This window comes from Ipomoea nil, unplaced genomic scaffold (assembly GCF_001879475.1).
Source record: "Ipomoea nil cultivar Tokyo-kokei standard unplaced genomic scaffold, Asagao_1.1 scaffold1026, whole genome shotgun sequence".
Classification (NCBI taxonomy): Eukaryota; Viridiplantae; Streptophyta; class Magnoliopsida; order Solanales; family Convolvulaceae; genus Ipomoea; species Ipomoea nil.
In genome coordinates, this window is record NW_017617454.1 from 154,985 (window position 1) to 179,357 (window position 24,373).

The 24,373-nt window shown below is 38.1% G+C and overlaps 5 protein-coding genes and 1 long non-coding RNA gene across 14 annotated transcripts; 3 read left to right on the top strand and 3 right to left on the bottom strand.

Annotated features, from left to right (window-relative positions):
* Positions 1–62: 62 nt before the first annotated feature.
* LOC109180437 lies at positions 63–1,082 on the bottom strand. The gene is made up of 2 exons (XR_002054076.1): positions 1,004–1,082; positions 63–400 (listed from the first exon to the last, which is right to left on the bottom strand). It is a non-coding gene; the product is annotated as an uncharacterized LOC109180437 (long non-coding RNA).
* Positions 1,083–2,259: 1,177 nt separating this feature from the next.
* LOC109180199 lies at positions 2,260–2,820 on the top strand. Its single transcript, XM_019329688.1, has one exon. It carries the CDS (start codon positions 2,260–2,262, stop codon positions 2,818–2,820), a length of 561 nt encoding a protein of 186 aa, XP_019185233.1.
* Positions 2,821–6,275: 3,455 nt separating this feature from the next.
* On the top strand, positions 6,276–11,446 carry LOC109180311 (transcription factor GTE8). Of its 3 annotated transcripts, none has more exons than XM_019329815.1 (11): positions 6,316–6,816; positions 7,052–8,365; positions 8,468–8,516; positions 8,606–8,746; positions 9,891–9,940; positions 10,079–10,145; positions 10,300–10,374; positions 10,454–10,569; positions 10,653–10,719; positions 10,830–10,960; positions 11,041–11,446. In XM_019329815.1, exons 2-11 carry the CDS (start codon positions 7,136–7,138, stop codon positions 11,359–11,361), a joined length of 2,247 nt encoding a protein of 748 aa, XP_019185360.1. In that variant the 5' UTR covers positions 6,316–6,816; positions 7,052–7,135; the 3' UTR covers positions 11,362–11,446. The 3 variants fall into 3 exon arrangements, with proteins under 3 accessions (XP_019185359.1, XP_019185360.1, XP_019185361.1); XM_019329816.1 differs by having other exon boundaries at positions 6,316–6,700; XM_019329814.1 differs by having other exon boundaries at positions 6,276–8,365.
* An 852-nt stretch (positions 11,447–12,298) lies between these two features.
* Positions 12,299–13,315, top strand: LOC109180316 (TLC domain-containing protein At5g14285). The gene has a single exon (XM_019329827.1). It carries the CDS (start codon positions 12,450–12,452, stop codon positions 13,203–13,205), a length of 756 nt encoding a protein of 251 aa, XP_019185372.1. The 5' UTR covers positions 12,299–12,449; the 3' UTR covers positions 13,206–13,315.
* A 1,825-nt stretch (positions 13,316–15,140) lies between these two features.
* Positions 15,141–17,568, bottom strand: LOC109180315 (lysine histidine transporter 1). 5 transcript variants are annotated; one of them, XM_019329821.1, is made up of 8 exons: positions 17,459–17,568; positions 17,216–17,379; positions 16,354–17,131; positions 16,091–16,196; positions 15,842–15,933; positions 15,670–15,738; positions 15,444–15,580; positions 15,141–15,368 (listed from the first exon to the last, which is right to left on the bottom strand). In XM_019329821.1, the coding sequence occupies exons 1-7, from the start codon at positions 17,504–17,506 to the stop codon at positions 15,482–15,484; spliced, it is 1,356 nt and encodes a 451-aa protein (XP_019185366.1). In that variant the 5' UTR covers positions 17,507–17,568; the 3' UTR covers positions 15,141–15,368; positions 15,444–15,481. The 5 variants fall into 5 exon arrangements, with proteins under 5 accessions (XP_019185366.1, XP_019185367.1, XP_019185370.1 ...); XM_019329822.1 differs by having other exon boundaries at positions 15,141–15,580; XM_019329825.1 differs by having other exon boundaries at positions 15,144–15,580; positions 17,216–17,373; positions 17,459–17,555.
* Positions 17,569–20,425: 2,857 nt separating this feature from the next.
* On the bottom strand, positions 20,426–24,163 carry LOC109180312. 3 transcript variants are annotated; one of them, XM_019329817.1, is made up of 3 exons: positions 23,859–24,163; positions 22,352–23,143; positions 20,426–21,904 (listed from the first exon to the last, which is right to left on the bottom strand). In XM_019329817.1, the coding sequence occupies exons 2-3, from the start codon at positions 23,063–23,065 to the stop codon at positions 20,585–20,587; spliced, it is 2,034 nt and encodes a 677-aa protein (XP_019185362.1). In that variant the 5' UTR covers positions 23,066–23,143; positions 23,859–24,163; the 3' UTR covers positions 20,426–20,584. The 3 variants fall into 3 exon arrangements, with proteins under 3 accessions (XP_019185362.1, XP_019185363.1, XP_019185364.1); XM_019329818.1 differs by having other exon boundaries at positions 22,352–23,148; XM_019329819.1 differs by lacking the exon at positions 23,859–24,163 and having other exon boundaries at positions 22,352–23,742.
* Between the last annotated feature and the right edge of the window lie 210 nt (positions 24,164–24,373).

Sequence of the window (24,373 nt, forward strand, 5' to 3'; positions counted from 1 at the left end):
GAACATGAAATGTAACTGATTAATGTGGTGTCACATATAAAAGATAGATGTCAAATATAATATAAACAAAGGGATGAAGTAGTATGTATTATACTCCGTACTATTTTATAAAAAGAGAAGAAGATAAGATATAGTAATGGGGAAGGATCGGAGCAAGATCGATGTGAGATGTATATATGGGTGCCCCTGAAGAACAGATAGAATATATGTGATGGGACCTTAATTACCTACCATCATTGAATTCAAAATTATTATATACAATACTTATCCATCCATCCAACTAACACATGTCCTCATCCACATCGTACCTGGCCCTCATCAGCTCAGCTCTCACATGTATTCTATACTCCCATGTATATAGTATTCTTCGTTGGCCGCCTTGACCTTGTAGTTTCTAAACCTATATATATATAGAAAGAGTCGTCAAGCATCTTGTGCTCACATAGCACCTATGTGGCTCTCCTTGAGGGAAGGTCACAGGATCGGTCTTTGTGCTACAATAGTTAGAGAAAGTATAGAACAGATACTACCTTGTAATAGAATCAATAATATTCGAATATATATATATATATATATATATATATATATATATAGAGAGAGAGAGAGAGAATCTTTTAGGCCGGGCACCGGGCATATATACAACCTTATGTATCTATTTATCAAAAAACAAATTGTGTATTAACGTGTTGATCCCTCTTACTAACAATATAATAATGATATTATATGAGAACAAGTACAACAAATTATATGCACGTATGTATGTGAGGTGTGGTTTACCGATCGGCATCTGATGATCGATTTGTTTTGTGTTTTGTTTTGCAGAAGATCAGAGAAGATAGAAAAACTTGAGGTGAAGGAGATAAGCCTTACTCAACTACCCCCTCCCATAACATGAGGTGTAGTTAAGTGAAAGAGAATATAGAGCTCATTCTTAATCAAAAAGTCAAGAGTTCGATAGCTTTGAATATAAAACAGCTTTAAATCTTCAGATTTGTTGTCTCACCTAAAGATGTGTCTACAATTTAGCAGAGAATTAATCATGTATCCGAGGGGGTGAAAACCTGGTTACACCCAACAAAAACAACCCACCTCCCATCCCATGGCTGGTGCCTGGAAGCCACTGCACGCATATTAAGATTCTATTGGGGCTTCCTTTCCAACTTTCTTTCTCATCATCCAATAAATTGCATTCGTTTTTCTTTGCACACTGACATCACCTTTTATTTTTATTTTTGTTGGGCCCCAAACATCATCGGACCATCCACGTGGTCTCGCGACACAGCTCCCATGCCCACAGCATGTACCTGTTTTCAACCCCATCCTCACCTACAGCGCGTGACCAAGGTTTCCTAATTATGGACCCTGTGCTTAGAAAAAATCTTCTCCCACCCCAATCAGAGGCAGCTAACCGACAAATTACATTAATATAATGATGTCGGCAGCGGCACCGGAGAATCTGGCGCGTAAGAATATGAATAAGTGAAGAACCCTACTTACTAATACCAAGGCCACGCGTCCAGTTACTGGAACCTGCCAACAAAAGCAAAATTTCCACTTTGTTTGTATCAAAGTACATACGTGTCGTGGGTTTTGAGTGAGTGCAGGATACGTGTCCCGCCTCCCATTGGCCACCACATTCGCACCAATCGGAGCACCCGTTTTCAATTTCGATGGATACGTTGCTTTATCAGGCGGGGCCCACCTGATCTGTGCCCGCCAATCACGTTCCGTCACTGTTTGAGGTTACCATAGACACGTGTTCCTTTTTCACCCGGAGACTGCTTGTAACTATGATTATCGTTCCATCGGCTCCGCCTCCGGGCAAACCTCACTCTTTAGCTCCAACAACGTAACCGCTGAGGGAGAGATCAGAGCTCCGCGCTAGCCATGGACGTCGGAAACGGCAGGGGATTCCCACGCGCCAATCGGGACGCCACGATACTCAATCGGATAATGCTCAAATTCCGTCCGATTGCACCCAAACCGGTCGCCGCCGGCTCTGCACAGGAAGACAACAAGACGGATGATGTTACCAAACGGAGATCCAAGAGAAAGTACGTTAGGGTTAAGAAGACGGCGAGCAGGAGTTACAGTAGGAATAATAATAATAATAATAATAATAGAGAAGAAGAAGAAGAGAGAAGAAACCCTAGCCGGGTGGATACATCCCTGCTGCTCACCCTTCAGTTACTGCCGGAAAGTAGTGGTAGTAGTACTAGTACTGCCGTAGACTCCCCAAAGAAGGGATCTTTTGAGAAGATGTTGAATTTCTCATCATCATCAGCTCAAGAGAGACCTTTGTGGATGAATAATTATTTCGATAATCATCGGAACAACGATATCGCGGCGGCTCTTTGGGCGGATCAGACAGATCGGAGGATGGGGCTGAGGGTGGTGGAGTCGTGGGTGATGGTGGAGGGATTGAGTAAGACGTGGGTAGACGAGGACGGAGGAGGAGGAGGAGGAGGAAGCATAGGTGATACGGACATGGAGAAGATGAAGAATTTGGAAATTGACACGTGTCCGGGACTGATATCGGACGGTCTGGATCGGGTCCAGTGGGTGAATCTAGCTTACCGGAGGATGGTGGATCCGCTGCACGGCGGAGGGGGGCCGCCGGCGGAAGTGGTGGCGCGGCTGGTGGTGAAGGATAAAATACGTACATCTTTGCCAGCGGCTTTTGCATGCACGGTTCGGGTGATTTACACACGGCAGACTGGGAAACACACACAGACAATGCCGTGTGATGTATGGAAGATGGAGTTTGGTGGGTTTGCATGGAGGTTTGATGCCGAAGCTGCTCTTTGTTTGGGTCGTTGAATTCGATCCTATCCTATCATATCCGATCCGCCCTACACTCTCATTATCTCATCTCATCATCCAAACAAAAAAATTATTTACACCCGACCCTAAGCTACCATATCCGTTCTAAGTTATCACCAAGCAGCGCTGCGCAGCAAGCGCAACGCAGCAAAGGTAATTAATATTATTATTATTATATATATATATATTATGGATCTTGGAACCCTAAGCCATCCAAATCCTGAATAATCGATGACTGTGCAATAACTTTTTAAGTGTTGATACACCCTACCCTAGCTTGCTTTCATATATATATATATATATATATCCAATCCCATGCCATCCTTTACTTACATTGCTAATTTCTACATACTAATCTATATATCGAATTGAAAATTGAACAGTATCTAATGCCTGCCTGATAATGATGCCTAGAATGCCACACCAATAATGTAACATATATAGTATAAGATATGGATGCATATATTAATTATTGATCCATTTAATTTGCTTAGCTTGAAAATTGCTCTGTTACGTTACTTTCCACAGCCAGTCAGACAGACAGACACAACGTGTATATATGTTTGAAGCACAGAGATATGATATTATGATGTGCTTGTTTGTACATATTATATATATGCCGCATGCTAAATTAAAACCCACAGCTACAATATATATGATGTGCAAATATTTATATATGTTTTTATATTTATGTGTGTATACAGTATATACTCCATTAGAAACACGTACTAGCCAATTCAAAGCACATGTTTTTATCAGATTTGATCAGATCATTGTCATCGTCTACGTATGCTAGCTAGCTATCACATCATATATCTTTAGCCTCTCAAGTCTCCACACACACACACACACACACACACACACACACACACACACACACACACACACACACACACACACACATATATATATATATATATATATATATATATATACTTGCATTCAAGTGAGAATCACTCCTTAAATTAGAACGTGCAAACTATTACATGAATATAATACTTACAATCTAATATTTCAAACACATAATACACACACTACTATGGAGAAAACTGTGTGCATTTATGTTGGTTCTTACGTTCTCACTTAAAGAATGATTCTCATTGTAACGTAACTCTCTCTATATAAATTCTTATCAAACAAGTAATGAATTGATTAAGCTTATAAGCTAGCTAAGCTATATAGGAGTGTGATTTATATGTGTGTGTGTGTTTATTTATTGGAGAAATAAAATTTTTGTTCCTTGAATTGTTTCATTTTTGAAAATTTGGTCAATGTTAATTGATTTAAACAAATTTAGTTATTTAATTGTTCATTATGGTGTGCTTTTAGTCCTTGGTATTATATAATTATCAAATTCCATTAGCAAATCTTTTTTATGAGGTTATTTTTGTCATTTATAAGCAATATCCATGATTAAAACTTCATTCTCTTCATGCGAACGTTACTTTTAACACTAAATATTGATTCTAAATTATAAAAATAACATTATAAAAAAGAGTTATATTAATTTGTTAACATAGTTTGACAATTTATATAATAATAAAGATTAAAAGTGAAATATTATGAACAATTAAGGAGCTAAATTTGTTTAAATTAACTTATTACATGGACAAAAATTCTAAAAGTGAAACAATTCAAGTGTCATTTTCACTTCTTTATTTACCTTTTTTTTTTTTTTGTTGGTCAAACCACGAGGTTTCCTAAGCATATTCTAACTGTATGAGACACCTTTAAGTCTGTACCACCGACCCAATATGAAAGGGGGTTCGAACTCCCGACCTCTCTTAAGTGACGAAAATGCACGGCCACTCACGCCAATCAAACTTGTTCTTATTTATTTATTTATTTAGACCACCCATTTAGAATGGTAACCGGGATGCCATAATGGTAATGAATAATACTACATTGTATAAATGATATATTATTCACTTATAGATTAATGCATTATGTATTTGACTATTTTATTAAAATGTAATACTTTATAGTTATTATTGTGTTTAACAAATTAAAAATGTATTAATATATATTTAAACTATCCAAGTTATTATTTTACTATACACATTACTTTTTTATATTGATTTTTATTTTATTTAATTTTTTAAAATTTGGTAACCTACGAACCTAAGGCGATGCGACCCTTGTTAGGCTCGTCAAATTGACAAATTTTTTAGCATGTGCCCGCTGATAGTGGGCTTTGGCGACCCATCCACTCCGCCAAATTGCGGGTGTTGGTGGGCCCTACCCTGGCCACCCTCCTTGTATGGTTATACTTATTACATGTCACGACATCATTGGATAAGAGATATTTAGCGAAAAATTAAACTAAACAATTTTTTTTTATAAAGGGCCAAAGTGCTTATAAAATTCATATATGATAAAGATAATATATTTGCTTAATTGATTCATCTTGCTTTAATATTTGTTTAATTGATTCATCTTGCTTTAATTTTTGTTTGGGTTATGGTATTCGAGTGACTCAATGATCCAAGATCAGTAACTTGGTTTTTATTATTATGGAAGAATCTAAAGTCTTAATAGTTCGAGTGCGACCACATAGCACAACAAGATAAGAACTAACATTTTTTACACGTGTCACCCAAAAAAGGATAATAAAAAAAGTGCATTGAGATAACAAATGAAATTGCTCTAGTGCAAAAAATTTACGAATGTTTTTAACTTAAAGAATTGGAATGAAATTATATAGCGTAATCGTAGACCGTAGAGCAATACAGTACAATTATTGGAGGATCGATGGTTATTAGTGAAGTGTATTAGGGAGGAGTTCTATTACATGTATTTTTTATTTTTATTTCATCATTTTTACTCTCTTATGTTATAATTAGTGATTAGTTATTTTTATCTTGTGTGTCCTAATGAAAACATCAATATCAAAAATTTGTGAGAGAGAGTAAAAATTAAGAGTATAATTTAGGAGTATGAATAATATTTTTCTTTTGAGTTTGGAGGGACTAAACTGTAATTCTAGTGAAGCAAATACGTGAGAGTTAGGTCCATATTGATATTCTCTCATGGATCAATTTTCAAGGACCAGAATTTATATTACATTGTGAATCATAATACAAAAATTCTATATTTTCTGTTAACTTAATATGTACGTACAATTAACCGTTTATGTAATGTATAAACAAAATAATAAATAATTTGATAATTACTGACACATAATATGATAATTACAGATATAAAAATTATCAATTGTAGCTATATAATGTGTTAACTATATATATAAAATCTGACTTATAATTGCTAACATCATAACTACAAATACATAAATTTTCAATTACAAATATAAAATGTATTAATTACAAATACAGAATTTAAAAATTATTTTTAAACTCGTCTCCATGGTTCATGGTATAATTTGCCCTCATGGATAGGGTCAACCCATGAGAGTCAAGTCAATAATACAGTGGCGCGGCGCCAATGGTAATCAATTCCGTGATCGTTTTGGGTTGCCTGCCATTTGTCAATTGGCAATGCTAGGCAAAACATCATTTCAGATTTTCCTTCAGTAAATAAAGCGCGTGGATTGCGGGTTCTGGCGGTGCTGTGCTGCTTTCGTCTCGAAATCTACGGGACCGGTCAATATTTTACACAAAGGGCGGTGGAAATACAAACTCTGTTTTCGCCGTGGAAGCTTTCGCCGCCGCATAGCTTGTGATCGCGCTCTTCGCTTCTGCAATTTCTGCTACTCTCTCCCCAGGGTTCGCCATAACCCACTATCTCTCTCGTCTCTGCATCTCATTTTATCTTCTACCGCTCTCCACTTCTGTTCAAGCTTAGGAATTGGATTGAATTTAGCCAATTAGGGTTTCCTTCTCTGCTTCGTGTCTGGGTGCAACCTCTGATTCACCGAGTTGTAAGCTTTATCTGGTTTCGTATTCAGTTTATTACTTTAGTTTGCTGCTCTGCTTCTGCTCTCTCAAGAATCTCCTTGGCTCAATATTTTTTCCTGTGCAGGAGATTCAATCCTAGGTAATTGTGTATTAAGGTGGCTTTTTCTGTCTTATGTTCACTAATCATTCATTACCCTGCCTTTCTCTCTCTCAATATTAGTCTTTAAATTGAACTCAATCCAACATTGAGAAATCAATTTGGAATACTAATTTGTTTATTAGAGTTTTAAACCCAAACTAAAATTTAGGTTTACTTAGGATATAATAATTGTTTCCCAAATACTTGAGATTTGTGGTGTTGTGGTTAATTTCAGAAACTAGGAATATCAGAGTCATGCAAAGACATGGCATTTCTGGCGCTTGTTGGGTATAAGTAGCTGAGTGTATGCTCATGAACGATGATGTTGAAGAAGAAGAATAGGTTTTCAGGAGGAAATTCTATTGCTTTTGCAAATAATTACGAATCAGAAGGTTCAGGTAGTTCTGGGAGAATTGATACAGAAATTGCAGCTTCAGAGTGTTCAATGGCCCCTGGAAGGAAGTGGATAAATTTGAACTCTGCTGCAAGTGATGGCTTTGCTGTGCCCATCCAACTTATACCTTTATTTAAACTCTCTCCATCTGACAGAAAGAACTTAGTATTGCGGTTGAGATATGAACTTGAGCAGATTCAAATGCTCCAGAAGAAAATTGAGATGCACAGGACAAGCGCAGTCACTGTGTCATCATCCAGTGACATCCTTAGCTGTAGTAATGCAACAAAAGGCCCACCTGTTGCTGGGAACATCAAAAGATCTGCAAAGTCAGGAAAAAAATCGAACTCTAACTCTCTTGTTCAGAAATCTCAGGGCAGGATTTCAGGTACCTCAGTGCAACTTGAGCCTGTGAAACAGTCTTCTGAACAACCAAATCTGAATGCATCATTGCTCAAGCAATGCGAGAACTTATTGAAAAAGTTAATGACACATCAGCACGGTTGGGTGTTTAATGAACCTGTTGATGTAGTGAAATTAAAAATCCCTGATTATTTAATAGTTATCAAACAACCTATGGATTTGGGAACGATAAAGAAGAAGCTTTCTTCTGGTCAGTACTCCAGTCCGTTGGATTTCCTTGCTGATGTGAGATTGACTTTCTCCAATGCCATGACCTATAATCCACCTGGGAATGATGTGCACTTCATGGCTGATACCATGAGCAAGTTTTTTGAAATGAGATGGAAATTTATTGAGAAAAAAATCCCTGAAAATATTGCTGAATCTCCAGTAAAAAAAATTGTCTTGTGTGAAGAAACCAAAATAATTAAGCCTATACCTTCTTCACGAAAAAGGAAAGTTTCTCCAGTTCATCACAAAGCAACACCAGAACCTCCCAAGCAGAGGATGTCTGCTGAAGATAAAGATAAATTAAGCAGAGAATTGGAAGCCTCACTTGGAGATTTATCAGATAACATAATTGAGTTTCTTAAGGAACAAACTTCAAATGGAGTAGAAGCTGGAGAGGATGAGATTGAGATTGATATTGATGTTCTCAGTGATGATACATTGTTCAAATTGCGCAAGCTTTTAGATGTCTTTCTGCAAGAGAAAAAGCCAGACAATGCAAAAGCAGAGCCTTGTGAGATAGAGGTATTCTTTTATATTACATGTAATCTTTCTGTGTATTGAAATGCGCTCCTGTGATTGGGGTTGGGCAACTAAGAATGAACATTCCTCTAATGTTTATTTCAGCTGCAAAATGAATCAGGGTTCAGCAATTCATCCATGCAACTTGATCGAGGTTATTATTTCTTGAATGCGGTTTAATGTTCATCTTATATCATGCTACCTTGAAAATAGTCTCTCTTACTGCTCATCTTAAATCTACAGGTAATGACCTTGTCGGGGAGGAGGTTGATATTTGTGGAAATGAGCTTCCTGTCTCAAGTTATCCCCCAGTTGAGATAAAAGAAGAAATTACCCATCAAGTCAATGAATGTACTAATGTAGGGGTTCCTACTGGCAAATCAGGTTGGTCATTCATGTTGTACACAATATCATTGTTTGTGATTGACAGTGACAAAAAAATTCCACTTTGGCTATGGAGATAAGTGTAGTCGCAACTGTTTCCATTCATTGATTAGGTATAATGTGCTGGACAAGATTGCTCAAATTCTGAACTGAAAAATTGGAGTTAGGAATTCTGAATGTGATTTATAATATGTCATCCAAATTTTATTAGGTTTAAGATGAGTGTCTAGGGTCTAAAATTGGACCAACTCATCTTGCTGTGGGTTAGGATCAAATTGGTATTAGAACACAACAATTCTTTTATTTTGGTGGAGTGGGGGAGGGTGGAGGGGTTTTAGCGTCTAGGATCTTCCTACACTTGTACCATGTGAAAGTGTGTTATTGATTGAATTCAAAATATCACTAACAGATCTCCTTTACGTAGGCACCATATGAAAGAGATTAGAGTGCTAGATAAACTAGAGCACATGAAGTCATAACTACTACTCCTTCAATCCTGACTGAAAATGTTTGCCCTATTTACTTTAGGCACAAATTTTAAGCATAGTGGAGAAAGAGCACATATTTTTATTTTGCCCATAGATGATGCTTTTTAATGTACTCCATGCTTTTTTCCCTGTGTTTTTTTGAGAAATATATTAAAGACAACTTTGCTGAAGAATGAAGACATGTCTACTAGATTGGCAAGTGTCAATTAGGGGGAAGTAGTATAGTGAAGTGCAAAGGTATGTAGTTATAGTTGGTGCAGTGTGAAAATGCCCAATCTATAGATGGCAAAGTTCCTACCCCTATTATCCAGTTACATAGAAAGTTGCCAAAATATGCCTATCACATAGATGAAATTGGCCCCTCTATCTGTCCTCTACTCCTCTTCATAACAATTCCTCCGTGCCAATAAAGCAAGAACCCTCAGCAGGATAGCCTTATGTTTTAATTCTTGCCTTGGGTTCCTAGGTAAAACCGTAAAAGGTGACCTTGAGTGGCTGTATAGTAGTGGAAGATATTTCATTATTAATGTGACTCTTTAGTCAGAATACCGTGTTCTATTTGACCCCAGGGCATTGTGGGGTGCACTAATACCTTGACTTTTGTTTTCTGTAGCACAAATATATGATTTCATCCTCTATATATCTTGCTTATTCAGATTCTAGCTGCTCATCTGAAGGTCAAAAAGCCTTTGCTGATGTGAAACAGGTGAACTTATTCCTTTATATCATGAAAGTAGTCTGCTACATTGAAGTCTAATATGTAACATCATGACAGTACGTCATTATGTGAGCTGGTAATAGTCAGGGCGAATTTGGAAACTAAAATAGTGCTATTTTCTCCCAGGATCAAAGTTGTTCTCCAGCAAGCATAGATGGTAAGGAAGGTGGTAATAATGTGGCTGATTGCAATAGTAAGTTCTCCCTATTCTTCCCAACCTCCATCAAAGTGGGCTGTGTATTTCATTTGCTGTTCCTTACTCAGAGTTCATTGCTATCCATAGTTTTCTTTGCATTCATAGGTTAAAGTTTATGTGTGGTTAATTTCAGCATCATGTTCTCTTTCAGAATCTATGAGTGAGTTGGACCAGCTTGAGCATTGTTCAGAGAAAATGAATTCTGTTGAGCTAGATGGACAACAAGGTAGTAAGAAAGAGAAATGAGGGAATCATTTGCTTGTAGTTACAGTTCCATCTCATCATCATCATCATTTAAATTTTAGGGGAGATAACTGAGAATGAGAGGCAGTCATCTCCTGGAAAGCTCTATAGAGTTGCTTTGCTGAAGAACAGATTTGCAGACACAATTTTAAAAGCTCGAGAGAAGGCACTTGGTCAAGTTTGTTGTTTTACTATGACATCTTCTTTAAGGTATTTGTTTATTGATTGGCATGATGCTTTGAGAGTTGATTTGGTTGACAGGTTGAGAAGGGGGATCCAGAAAAACTGCAGCGTGAAAGGGTGGAAATTGAAATGCAGAGAAGGAAAGGTTTGTTGTTGATTGTATTATGGTATGATAAGTGGTGTAGTTCCTTGAAGGATATGATTGTATGCAGTGGTAGTGGTAACGAACATGTATTGGTGATGCGTTGTGAGCAGAAAAAGCTAGGTTAGAGGCTGAAGCCAAGGCTGCTGAAGAGGCTCAAAAACGAGCAGAAGAGAAGGCTGCAGCGGAGGCCAAGAAAAAGAGAGAAGTTGAGAGAGAAGCAGCAAGGCAGGCATTACTGAAAGTGAGTTAAAAACTTAACGGACTAAATATTATGTTAGATGGGTCCGAAAGGTGCTAAGTGTGCATGTGTACATTGTGCAGATGGAACAAACGGTTGAAATCAACGAGAATTCCCGGATTCTTGAAGATTTGGAGATGTTAAGGGTAGGCCCTCCGGCTCCGGAGCTATTATTATTGCCTCCTAGCTCTGCCTCTGCGGAGGAGACCAGCCCAGAACACTCACACTCACAAGATGGGTTAGGCAGTTTCAAATTTGGAAGTGGCAGTAACCCTCTGGAACAACTTGGATTGTTCATGAAAGCAGACTATGAGGAGGAGGAAGAAGAATGTGAGGCGGAGGCACCACAACTCTGCATACTAAACAATGGAGTAAAAGATATTGAGGAAGGAGAAATTAACTAAGCTCCCTCCCATCCTTATGTGTAACACAATAATAATAATATTGTACAATAATATTCCGAATCTAAATGAAGCATTACTTCCTAGTTCCTAGTTCTCCCATTCCCAAGTAAAACTAAAACTACAATTGAGTATTAATTATTAGCGTGCAGTATAGGGTAGGAGTTAATAATTTGTAGTTGGGAAGGAAGGTGAGAGTTAGGCGCAAAATCAAATCGCAATAACGTAGAAGCCCAAAACTGCAGGATCATTAAATTATCGTGGAAAGGAAGTAGGAGACATTATTGGTTAGGTATAGATGTGCAGTTTGATTTGTTAGGAAATAGGAATAGGAAGGAAGGAATCGGATATATTAGAATTAGAATTAGAATTAGAATTAGATTAGACTTGGAGACACACTTGAATTAGAATTAGAATTAGATTAGACTTGCACTAACAATTCCCACAGCTGCTGCAAAATTCACAACACCGCAATATGTATCATTAATTTAAAATTCTCAAAAACTCCGAGTTAAGTTATACACTATATACATTTTATTGGTTTGGTTTGATTTTATAAGTCAAAAACGTATAGTACAGTATAATTGCAATTCTACTCGTATGAGTTTAGTTCACTAGTTAAGTATACAGTATTTAAGAGAAGAGACTAAAGTCTCACACAAACAACTCCCACCGTGCAAAAATTCACAACGCCGCAATATGTATCATTAATCTAAAATTTTCAAAAACTCCAAGTTAAGTCATACACGAAATACATTTTATCGGTTTGGTTTTATCCCACGAGTCAATAACTATAGTATAGTATAATTACAATTCTACTCGTACAAGTTTAGTCCAATAATTAAGTAGACAGTATTTAAGCAAATGCTCTATCGGGCCGGGTTAAGAATTCAAGTTATGGGAGAATATAGTTGCAACCCCCATCCATCGCATCCTCAATATCTATATATACCATATACCCACCTATCTCGTCGCATTCATTCCTGCCTGGGTTTAATCACCAGCAACAGCACCACGACAAGCATAGCGTTGCATTGCAGAGCATATACGAACGGATAGATCGGAATTCGGAGTTGTGGGAAATTAATTTTATGATGGAAGCTCTAAGTTGGATTACTTGTATCCCTAATCTCCCCTTGTTCTTCGCAGCTTTCCTCCTCGTTTACCTCATTGCCTACTTCATCATCTTCCGCAATTGGAAACCTATGCTCCGCCCCGAAGCTGCCAGCTGTGCCATCTCCTTTTCCCACGGTACTCCCGCCGTCTTCTTAGCCGCCGCCGCTATCCTCTCCGACCCCGATCGGAGCTTTCACTCCCGGAACACCCCCTTCCAGGGCTTGGTCCTCGATTTCAGCGTCGCCTACTTCTTAATGGACCTTTGCCACTACCTGATTTTCTACCCCTCCGACCTTCTCTTCATCGGCCACCATTTGGCCACTTTGTTCGTTTTCCTCACCTGCCGATACGTTGTCTGCCACGGCGCATACGCCATTCTAGTGCTCTTAGTCCTCGCCGAGGTCACCAGTTTCTGCCAGAACACCTGGACTCTTGCCGCCGCTCGAAAATCGGATTCCCAATTCGCCGCCAAACTGTATGAATTCCTGTCCCCTCCGTTTTATGCTTTCTATTCTGTTGTTAGAGGTTTCGCCGGGCCCCTGTTTATGTATCAAATGTTCGTGTCTTTTTTGAGCGGAGCAGCCGATACTGTGATCCCCAGATGGATGTGGATTTCATGGATTGTTGTTATTCTAACCGCAATTTCTGTCAGCATCCTCTGGATTTTTAACCTTTGGGTCGACTTGTATAGACAAAAAACTCTAAAGCTTGGGGACAAAAAATCTAGATAGAGTTTTAAGACCGCCACCCCTGAGCTTAATGATTGATTGTATTCTTAGTTTCTTACAGACAGACAAATCAATGCAGGTCTATTTATACTACCTACACTGACTTTTTTTTTTTTTTTTTTTAATAATCTTTCACTGGCTTGAATTTAATGGTCTATATTTATCTGCTGTTGTATTTGTATGCTTCAATTTAATGAATTGCAGGTGCAATTTACACTCACCTCTCTGATTTTGATTTTGGGTATATTTAATCACTGATGCTTTTGATTTTGGGTATATTGATCTTTTGGCGTGAGTAGAAGGTATTGCCCATGCAAATTTTTGTTCTTTCTTTCCTACTTGAAAGGAAATAAGTGTATGGAAGGAAAAAAAAAAAAAAAAAAAAAAAACTGTTTAACATTGCCTTGCCGGCTCCAGACATCTTTGTAGGCTAGAGAAAGGTATTATTATAGCATAGGATAGGATGAGTTTTGCCAAAATGTTTCAGAATTGATGAGTAACCTTTGACATGAAATCATTGCAACATCTCTCTGTGTGTCAAATCTTACCTTGTAGAAAGAAAGAAAGAAAGATATTTATTATGTTTTTAATGTCTGTCTTCCCAGATTCTAGCAATCTAAAGATTCAAATAAGATAACAGGATGGTAACACAGCCAGTTCTAGTGTTCTGACATTTATCTAGTATTGCAATGTAATACTCCGTATATATAATTCCCTGCTTCCTGTCAATCTTAGGAATAGAAATTATAGTTGTTTGCCTTCTTTATTTATGATATTCCTTAGGCCTCCAATAGGTGGTGTTATAAGAGTATGATGCAAATCTGAAATACGTTAAGCAAGAGGAATTGAAGTTCTTTGGATTATAGCCAGCCAGGCAGCCACATAATGCAAGGAAGCTGCAATATAATGATCAGGATTTCAGCAGTTGGTAACACTAATGTTTAACTGAGAAGCGAACTGGCATTTTGTAAGTGACAATGAAATTTGGGTTGCTTACAAAGTGTGTATGTTGTTGGAGAGAGAGCAAATCCAATCCTCCAAAAAATCCAGCGAAGAAAGGGAAAGAGATGGCAGCAAACATTGTAATTTAAGGTGTCACCAAGAAATTAAGATGCATCATCAGACAAATATAATTGGTTTCAACCCTCATGTGCACACTGCACAGCAACAACACATCTATATAGTTGGATGAGATGTACATAGTAACCCCCACATATTACATATATGGTGGGGGGTGGGGGGGGGTGTTATGAACCTGATCTGAGGATACTACAGGGCTTGAAATGCATGCATGCATCTTTTTTGACTAAAAGAGTGAGTGAGTCTCCATCATCATCATCATCATCTCAAAAACTGGCATTGCAAAAATCTGCACTGCCAAAATAGAGAATGAACTCAGGCCTCTAACCCAATGTGAGGTGTTTGTGAATGGATGAAAATTGCAGGCAGGTTTGTTCAACAAACAAGTTGAAGGTTGCTACAATGAGCCAAGGTACATGGTCTTTCTTCATATCATTTTCAGTTTCCTACCATAGCCTAGCCTGTTCTTCATTTCTCAGTTGCAACTTTCCCCAGTTCTACCCATACAGTACAGTAGTAGTAGTAGTAGTATATAGATGGATGCAAACTGCAATGCCTAGCTCCTTTGTTTGCATCTTTCCAAATGCTTGAATATTTATTATATTATGGTGTGTATTTTTTACTTTTTAGGCTACGCTGTTGATGGCGATGATGAATATATAGTAGCAGTCAGCTGACCATACATCTATTTTATAAGTAACTCGATGATGAATATATAGTAGCAGTTAGCTCATAGCTGACCATACATCTATTTTATAAGTAACTCATGCTTTACGCTTACCATAACATTAAGTCATTAACACATCCAAACTCCAATATTACTTCACTCCTGAATTGCATACATTACACGACCAAAAATGATACAAGGAAAACAAAAACAATCCTGTGATTTTAAGGTAGTTCCAAAACTCACTCTTGAGTATATACTATAAAGTATAAACACTGGGCATAACTATATAATTAAGATGTATGCACAGCCGGCCTATAATCAAACCTAGAAAAGCACTAAGCTACTTGAACAGGACGTCTCTGTATGTGTGTAATATTATTATTTTAAAAAAAAAACATAGATTTCCTTGGTGTAAGTTGTTGGTTGAGCAGCTAGCGTAGCTTTTTACAGGATATTCCCGTGAACATTAATGAGCCTGGTATTTGGGGAAGTCCAGCAGGTGAGATGAGATAGATGTATCTTAATTAAATTAAGAGTAGAATTTGTAGGTCTTGGCTTGTACAATGATGGTTCTTAGGCCGCCAATGGGTGCTACAACCATCAAAAGAACCCCCAGAACAATGCAAATCTGTATATATGTATTGGATTTAGCAAAACAAACGGGTAGCTACTGGTGCATATATCATATCAAATCAATTAAATTAAAGCTGCACATACCCAGTTTATGGTCCAAGAAAGACCGAATTTTTTGGGCTTGTAGATGGCCAGCCACATGATACATGGGAGCTGCATTTATGCAAATTAAGAATATGTTATAATCCATCCATCATATACATACTATGAATGGAAAGGGCAGATCAGAGCTGAGAGCAGTGCAGTAGCAACTTACAAAGTAGGTTGTTGGGGCAAAAGCAAATCCTCCAAAGAATCCAAGAAGCCCGTCGAAGAAAGGAAAGGTAATAGCAATAAACATTGTGAGTGCTGCAATGCAATAATATTTTTTTACGTAAAAAGTTAGAATTGATGTGTGTGTATGTAGGTAGATATTGAGACTACTTAATTGAAGCTAAGGTTGTGATGTTGTATGTAATAGTATATATAGAATATATATGGATGGGATGGGAGTTTGTATACTTACCCACATAAATGTTCCTAGTAATGAAACGCAGGTACCAAGTAGGCTTGAACATCAGTTTCTTAACAAGCATTGTCTCTATCATGTCAAAAACCGGCATTGCATAGATCTACATAACATATATATAAATGATTGAGGAGATGAGATGAGATGGATGGATGGATGGATTATGTTATATTATAACTCAAGTATGTATGTATATATGTTAATATTAATACTAGCTAGGTATAGGATAGCTAACTAAGGTATGTAGGTAGGTAGGATACCTGGTAACTTCCAATAACATGAATTACAACAAACATGTTGGCCATAGCAATGAGCCACACAGGCTTTTCCAAGGAGATGAGAATGTTGTCTTCCACAGAATTGCCAAACATCCAGTAGCCGATAAAGGCAACGGGGAAGTAACACAACGCCACCACAATGTAAGCAACAACCACTCCCCTCCACATAGGAACCTTGGAAGGCTTGTCAGGTGTAGAAGGGATAGTAGCTTGAATCTCCAACACAACATTGTGACCCGCATACGCGAATGCCACGCTCCCCAGTGCACTAAAGAAGTTGAAAACTGTCCCTGCCGTGCTCGACGATTTGTACCCATATTCTACGTCTGCTTGAACTCCTTTGTCCACCGAAGCCCCCCAAGCAATGGTGGAGTAACTCAAGGACATGACTGCAGCAGCTAAAGACACGCCGGAAATGGAGTTGAAGTTGGGGAGGTGGGCGAGGACGAAATGGACGGAGGCGAAGATCATAATGAAATAGGAGAGTTTGATCTCTTTGCAGTCTTGGCAGACGACGTCGTGGAACTTCTTGAGGGATTGTCCGCCGGTAACCATGTACACAATATCTACTCCGATCTCAACAATGAGCTGTTGGGGGACGACGATCCAGAGGCCCAGTTTTTGACCAAAGGCTTGCTGCCCCAGCTCGTGATATCTGTCGAAACGTTTGCCTTCAACCATTTCGTGCATCTCAACCATTTGCCACAGAGTGTATAGAGTTATAATCCAAGACACCACCATCACCGCAACACCAGGTCCCCTGCATGCGCGCAGATACATTATTATTATTAACAAAATCTTAGTTCGTTCATTCATTTCATTTCATAACAATATAATTACCAACCATCCAAGCTGTGACATGGCATGAGGGAGACTGAGGACACCGGCGCCAACCATGGCAGTGACGTTGTGGAAAGCGGAATACCACCATTTTGCATTCCTTGCAGAGGTGATGGGAAGCCATTCATCAATTGCTTTCTGCTCTGCTGTTCGTTCATCGCTCTGCACCTGCATATATACATATGCATAAGAAATTATTTTTTATAAAAAAATGCATGCATATATAAGTAGTGTTGAAGAAAGTTACAGTGTTGGAGGTGGTGTTGATAAGGTGGTTAGGAGGAAGAGTCCCCATTATCTGATCTGCCTACTTAATTGTATAGTAGCGTCGTGGTCTGTAGTAGTATATGTAGGTGTGGTGCAAGCCGGCCAATCGAGGAATGAACAACTAACGTAACTTAGTGAAGAAGATGATAGATGGAGAGGAAATCTATCCTATCGGAGCAAGCTAAAGGGCGCGGCGCTGCAGGTAGGTGGGTTTGGTTTTGAAATATATATATATATAAATATAATAATGAACACCAACACCTACCTCTACCTCACACATACAAATTATTATTCAATGTATGTATGGCTTAAATAGATGAGAGGTATGTAGGAAGGTAATTAAGGTCGAGTTGAATTGGTGAGAATCTATATATGCATGTAAGCTGCGCTGTGGAAAGATCAGATATATAGTTAGACAAAATAAAGATGATGATGATGATGAAGATGTTTAATGTTTTTGTTTGACTACGAAACCAAAGTCTAGTCTTCTGAACGGATACCGTACACACACGGATCGGATGAAAGGCGACTCTGAAATCTGAATAGCATGCCATGCATCTATTATAAATATATTAATATATTTGGGAGAAGAATATATTAATATTTTTCAAAATCACATTAATTAAATTTTGACTACATTCACATTACGTACCTACTCAATATAAAATTCAAAAATTGGTAATTTGTATTTATTTACCAATTACTATATAGTGTGATGGTATTCCGATTACCATTTTAAATGGATAGTCATAGTTTTTAAAGAATTAAAAAAAAATTAATTAATTTTTATTTTATTTTTAAAATTTTTAAAAAAACGTGAGATATATTTATTTATTACGTAGCCCATGCAATTGAAGTCGATGGATTGCTGTGGTCGCATCTGGCGGCGCCGCGGCGGGCAAGAATATAGAATGAGTGATGTGTACTTTTTTGGGTGGGTGTTCATACAGTAGGAATAGTAACATTCCTAAATAAAAATAAAACACTTATATAAAAATATGCACCAACTACTGCATATATAGCAATTTAATTAATTATATTGTCCTTAATTACTATATATTTATACAAATTAAAGTCAACTTATTCGTAATCTAATCACGAGTTAGTTTATAAATAAACTGATTTTGAGGGATAATATCCCATATACCCCATACATGAGTGCGTGAAATGGGAGGAAAATTAAGTATGAACATATATATATTAATTATATAAATGAGTCAAAAGTAGTTGTGTTGATGTGCAGGATGTGGAGGAATTGAAATTTGAGCCAAATTGCAGCCGTGCGCAGCTGTTATCACTGACTGACTATTCAGTACGACTTTTATATATATTCAGTGTTAGAATTCCATACGGCAGCCATTCATATATGAGCTGCCTAATCCTTCCTAGCGGAAGAAAAATCAATATAATCGCTCAATACCTTTGACTGGATTGATATACACATATACTATCCATCATTCAAGTCAACTACCATGTTGGAGCTAACGTACGTCATCCGATGACGCCTGCCTCAACGTTTTCAAGCTATAATTTGTCTGTTTATTTAGATATGTTGTATGTACGTAGGGGATGATTGAAACAGCGCAGCTAGCCAACCTAGCAGTATCTTAGCTTAGCTTGTAGTGGTGACAAATTACTTATTCATATATGTAATGGGAGGGATAATATGGCCTTAAATTTTTAGGTCAGCTGTCTCACCCAAAAGAGGTGGGGGATTAGTCACTGTGTTCACTCATAAGGAAAAAAATTTGTAAGTAAATAAAGAAATAATCAAATACTTGAAAATGGATTTAGGCGAAAGTATTTTGCATCTTTGGTAGTATGATGAAATTGAAATGTGATGTTTGGTCATATATGACTCTATAATGAGAATAAAAGTTTTAAAAATACAAAAACAATAAATTAAGCCAATTGATCCTAATATAATGACATCCATAACACCATTATGAGAGGGAAAAAAAAAAACTCAAAACAAAAAATCTAATTGAAGAAGTAATCAAATCCCATTGTTGTGTTTTAAAAAGTTGTCAATCAAACATTAACTATGATTTTGATTCCCTTCTTAGTGTGTAAACCCATGAACCAGAAACGCAGCCAGCTAGCCAAAACAGCTAAGCTAGCTAGCAGATTTGTATTCCCTGCTCGGCAGGGTATGACTGACAGACATTTCATATTGGAGGAACAGCATAGCAGAAGGGCCAGGTGAGTCAGTTGAGAATTGAGATAGGGTAGTTACAAGTGGCAGTTAGTTGTTCTCCCGCCACCTGTTGGTTGCATTGTATAAACCATTCCTAATTCCTCCATGTATTCTTCATAATAGAGTTTTGGCAGTTTTGATAATGAAAATATTTCTTCTCTAAGTCTGGTTTCTTCTACATATGCTTTGCTTTCTTCTAGCTACCAAGCATTTTGGATAGGATGTTTCTGCATATATGCTTTCTCATCAATATAATGCTGTTTCACATTTCATTTCCTAAAGTAATAATTAAGTAGTAACGTAACTCAATCACCAACCTAACATATATGTTTTTTCTTTCTTTGAATAATAAACAAAGAATCGTGGTTGGGTAGATAGAACCGCCATTTAACCCAAAATCTTTATCTTTCTTGCTTCCGCTCCATATCAACATCATCAAACCTTATTAAACCATCTATATCTATATCTATCACCTATCTTACATTACATACAGGCCCAATTCATCTTGCCTGGGCAAGCACCAACTCTACTCAGCTATGCCCTATGCCCAATGCCTGCCTGCCTGCCTTGTCTAATCATCATAACTACTTTTAATTTACCAATGTATCAATGTGGCAAACATGAATTGGATATTTTCATCATGTGAGTCCCAAGAAAAGTGTATCCATCAAGGATTTGTGAGAGAGAGTAGAAGTTGGGAGTAATAAACGGGAGTCCATATAGTATTTTTCAATTTAATATCGCCCAAATGTCACTAAACATCATGTAGTACGAACGTAATAACTGGGGGGGAGCTGAGCTAGCTACAAACATGCATAACCAACATATATATATTTAAGCTAATTAAGGTTCACTGACCTCCAGAAATTAGAAGTAGTGTCTTTGTTCTTACACCCATTTCCGGATTCATCAAGCAGTCGATAAAACGGAGCGTTCATAAATTTCAAATGGCTGCATCAGCCCAGCAGGTGGAGCCTTCAGTCCTTGTCCTCCTCCTCCTCCTGCTCCTGGACCACCAAAGCAAAAGTACTGGTTCACTGACGAAGATGACCTTCTGTTCCCCTGCTGCGGATCTCTCTCAGCTTCATTACAATAAGAACCTCCTCCTGCAATCTCACTCTCAATGTGGACTGCTTTTTGTTTCTCTACTGAACAAGACTCTAGTGATGACAGAGATGATATTGATAACGAACTTGAACGAGATGAGCGACGACGAGGGACATTCATCGCCTGCATTACACCGTTTATCAACCCCGAAGCAAATCTCTTCTTTGCTGTTGGACTTGGGAGGTTACTCCTAACACAAAGTGATCGCTTGTTATTGTTTGGAACACTGGAAGGCTTGGAGAATCTCTGGCGCAGAGAGATTGGTGTGCCGTCTGAATTATTGTCCACTGGACTTTCATCAACTGCTTCTGTTTTCTTCTTATGCCTCTCAGTATCTCGTTTCTTAATCTTAGCCCACTGCAGGAGACGTTTCAGTCGTTGTGTGCCATAATTTCCGGGCTTACTACTTCTGTGACCGAGGCTTTCCACAGTTGAGTCACGTTGACTCACTTCAGTTGTAAAAGTGTTCAAGCCCTCACTTCCATCCGATGCATTCTCAATGCCTGTGTACAAGAATATTTCGGGGTCAGAGATTCTGAAAGAAGTGCCGGGACTAACTCCCATGCTTTGCATCCTTAAATGGGAAGCAAAAACTCTTCTTGCTGCATATTCCTGCTGACTGAAGATCCCTCCAGCAGAAATCAACTGCCTCGTAATTATCTCCGATGATTCTGAGCGTGGACGTTGCCTCAGAATATCAAGCGGTGTCATTCCATCCTTATCCCGAGTATTGACATCCATAGAGCGCACAGTCATAAGCAACTCCACAAGCTCGGAATGAATGTTACCAATGATGGCCAAATGAAGCGCAGTCCTGCCATCGTTATTCTTCGCATTTACAATTTCTTCAATGTCGAAGATCCTTCCGCTTATTAATTGCTTCATGAGCTCAATCTGACGGTCCAATCTCCGAAAGCAAGGAGTTTGGAAACCAGTAATCGCAACATGAAGAAATGTTTCTCCAGCTTTGTTTGTGGAATTGAGTAACGAGGGTGACACAATAGTAAGGGCTTCAACTACACCTAATTGGCCCCTAGCAGCAGCAACATGTAATGCTGTGTTTCCATGATTGTCTGTGGAGCTGATGATATCGTCATAGCATGCTATAAGATCTTTGACTACCTGCATCCGTGAAAGAACAGCTAAAATTATCAAGACAGAAAAATCTTTTACGTGCTTTTTCTAGATGCAGAACCTAACTTTGTAATAAAGCATCATCCTTAGCCTTAGGTGGCATTGCACATTAGTCGACATAATAATAAAATAATAACAACAACAACAATAATAATAATAACACTGAGTAAATGTTAAGTTATCTATAAGGAACTGAAAAGGCTACTAATGTTGTCTGCAGGTAATCATGAAAAGGGAAACATAACAAATAAGAGGTGAAACTTCTAATCTTCAATGTGTATTCTGGAGTCTGGATCTAAACAAGTATCTGAGGATTTTCAATTAGCACATCCACAAGAATTAATGGTCAAGAGCCTAACTCTAGTTAGCAATTAATCATCCAAAAAGCACATACATTAAAAGCTGTAATTTAGTAAAACAAATTGAGATCCACACCTCGACTTGGCCTCGAGCTGCAGCTGCATGTAAGATGGTGGCACCTTGTATATCTCTGTAAGCCAACACATGATCGGTGCAAGAATCAGCTAGAAGCTCCCTCAGAACCCCGAGATTACCTCCTCTAGCAGCAGCATGAAGAGCTCTGTTCTGAATCTCCCACTTGTAAGCCGATGGAATGTCACCAACGTGTTCTTCCAGCTCTTTGCCATTACCTGATAAGAACCTCGGGGAAACAGCATAATCAAAAAGAATCCTAAAGACATGAGAATTCTTACTCCTCGCAGCAGCATAGAATATATCAGTGACACCATATTCTCCTTCGCCAAAGACAAGCAGGGGGTCTCTTTCGAGCAATTCTTGGACAAAACTCGAGTCCCCAGCAGAGGCAGCAGTATACAGCAGCCATCCACCACATCCTCCTCTTATAAGAGAATTTTTGCCTTTCTTGTTCTCGCACTCCACAAGCAGCTTTCTTGCAACCTGAGACCTACACTTAGCAACATCGTGAAACTGTGCTTCATCATCCCATACAGTCTCAAGGCGACGAATTCTGCGCAGTGAGGTGAGCTTGAAAAGGTGATTGCTGTCCAGGCGAAGAAGTTCCCTGACCAGATCATAGTGTCCATTGGCAGCTGCCCAGTCAATCGGGGATGCAAACCACCACTGGTCACCGGTGCTCTCCCACCGGAGAGGAAAGTAGGTTGGGGACATTGAAAACCAAGTATACCAAATTCACCAACAAAGTGTTATCTTTCTCTTGAAAATTGAAATAGCTCTTTGTAAAGTCCACTTGAAAAGAATAAACAAATTAAAGGTTGTAGTTAGAATACTACCCCCATTACCAGTTGCATAAATCTTGAAGAATAATAACTTACAACAGAAAATGCTGCAATCAAATAGAGGCCTGTTACACAAAGACGACTAAGGAACTGTGATTAACAAAAGGTGATTGACCGACAAATGGATATGCAAATACTGAAGCAGAATAATGAGGGAGACCCTACTGGTTTACAAGCAATCAACAATCAATTGATAACTGTGAAGAAAAAGTAAAGGTGAATGAAAATTAAAGCACCGAAATCCAGGGGAAATGCAGAAACAAAGTATTCAGCAAGAAGACGGTGCAGTGATGTGATATTAAACAACACTAGAAGAAAATACTAGTGTATAAAACAAATTTGAGCAGCTAAACTAAGTTCCAAGTCCGAATATATAATAAAAGTTGCCCTTTTTACATATCCGGGACTACCTTCACTAACAATAGTACTAAAACCACTCATAACAGCCACAAAGTGAAAGTGGAACACAAATGAGGGAAGAAACACATGACAAAGTAAACAATTAGTACTACTAATCATTAAACAACGGTGAGTGAAAGCATTAAAGGAGCATACGATAGATAATCAATGATGGTATCAACAATCAACCACTTGATACTTGATAAAACCGTAGAAAACCAGGAAAGGATTAAGCAAAACTAAAAAAATGCAACTTTGAATACTACCTTCAACTTTTGGTAAAGCTTTTTTGCTTTTGTTTTGTTTTGTTGCGAGGAGGGTTGAGGAGGCTGACAGCGTATGAGAAGGTGGTACAAGTAAGTGTATGAAAAGGAGAGATTCCTCTTGAAATGTGAAAGCCGCTTTTAAGTATGGAGATCAGAGAGAGATCCCGCGCCAAAGACAGAATATACGGTGTGGGTTCCGGTCGGCGGTGACTGCTACGCCTACGGTGCAACGAAGATATGAAAGGAAAAATGGCGGACAGCGCGAGAATGGGTCTGTGATTGTGGGATTTCCTCCGTTTTATGTTCGGTTTCTGAATAATCAATCGTAAAGTCATGTTTGGTACTCCATAATTATCAATACTTTTTTTTTTTTTTGTACGGAGTATCATATATGATATTAATGACGTGTAAAACTATTTATAATTTAATAAAATACAATATTATTAGCATTTAATTTTTTTAAGGAAAAATTTGTAATTTATACACATTCATAATATGTCAATTATTAATATCAC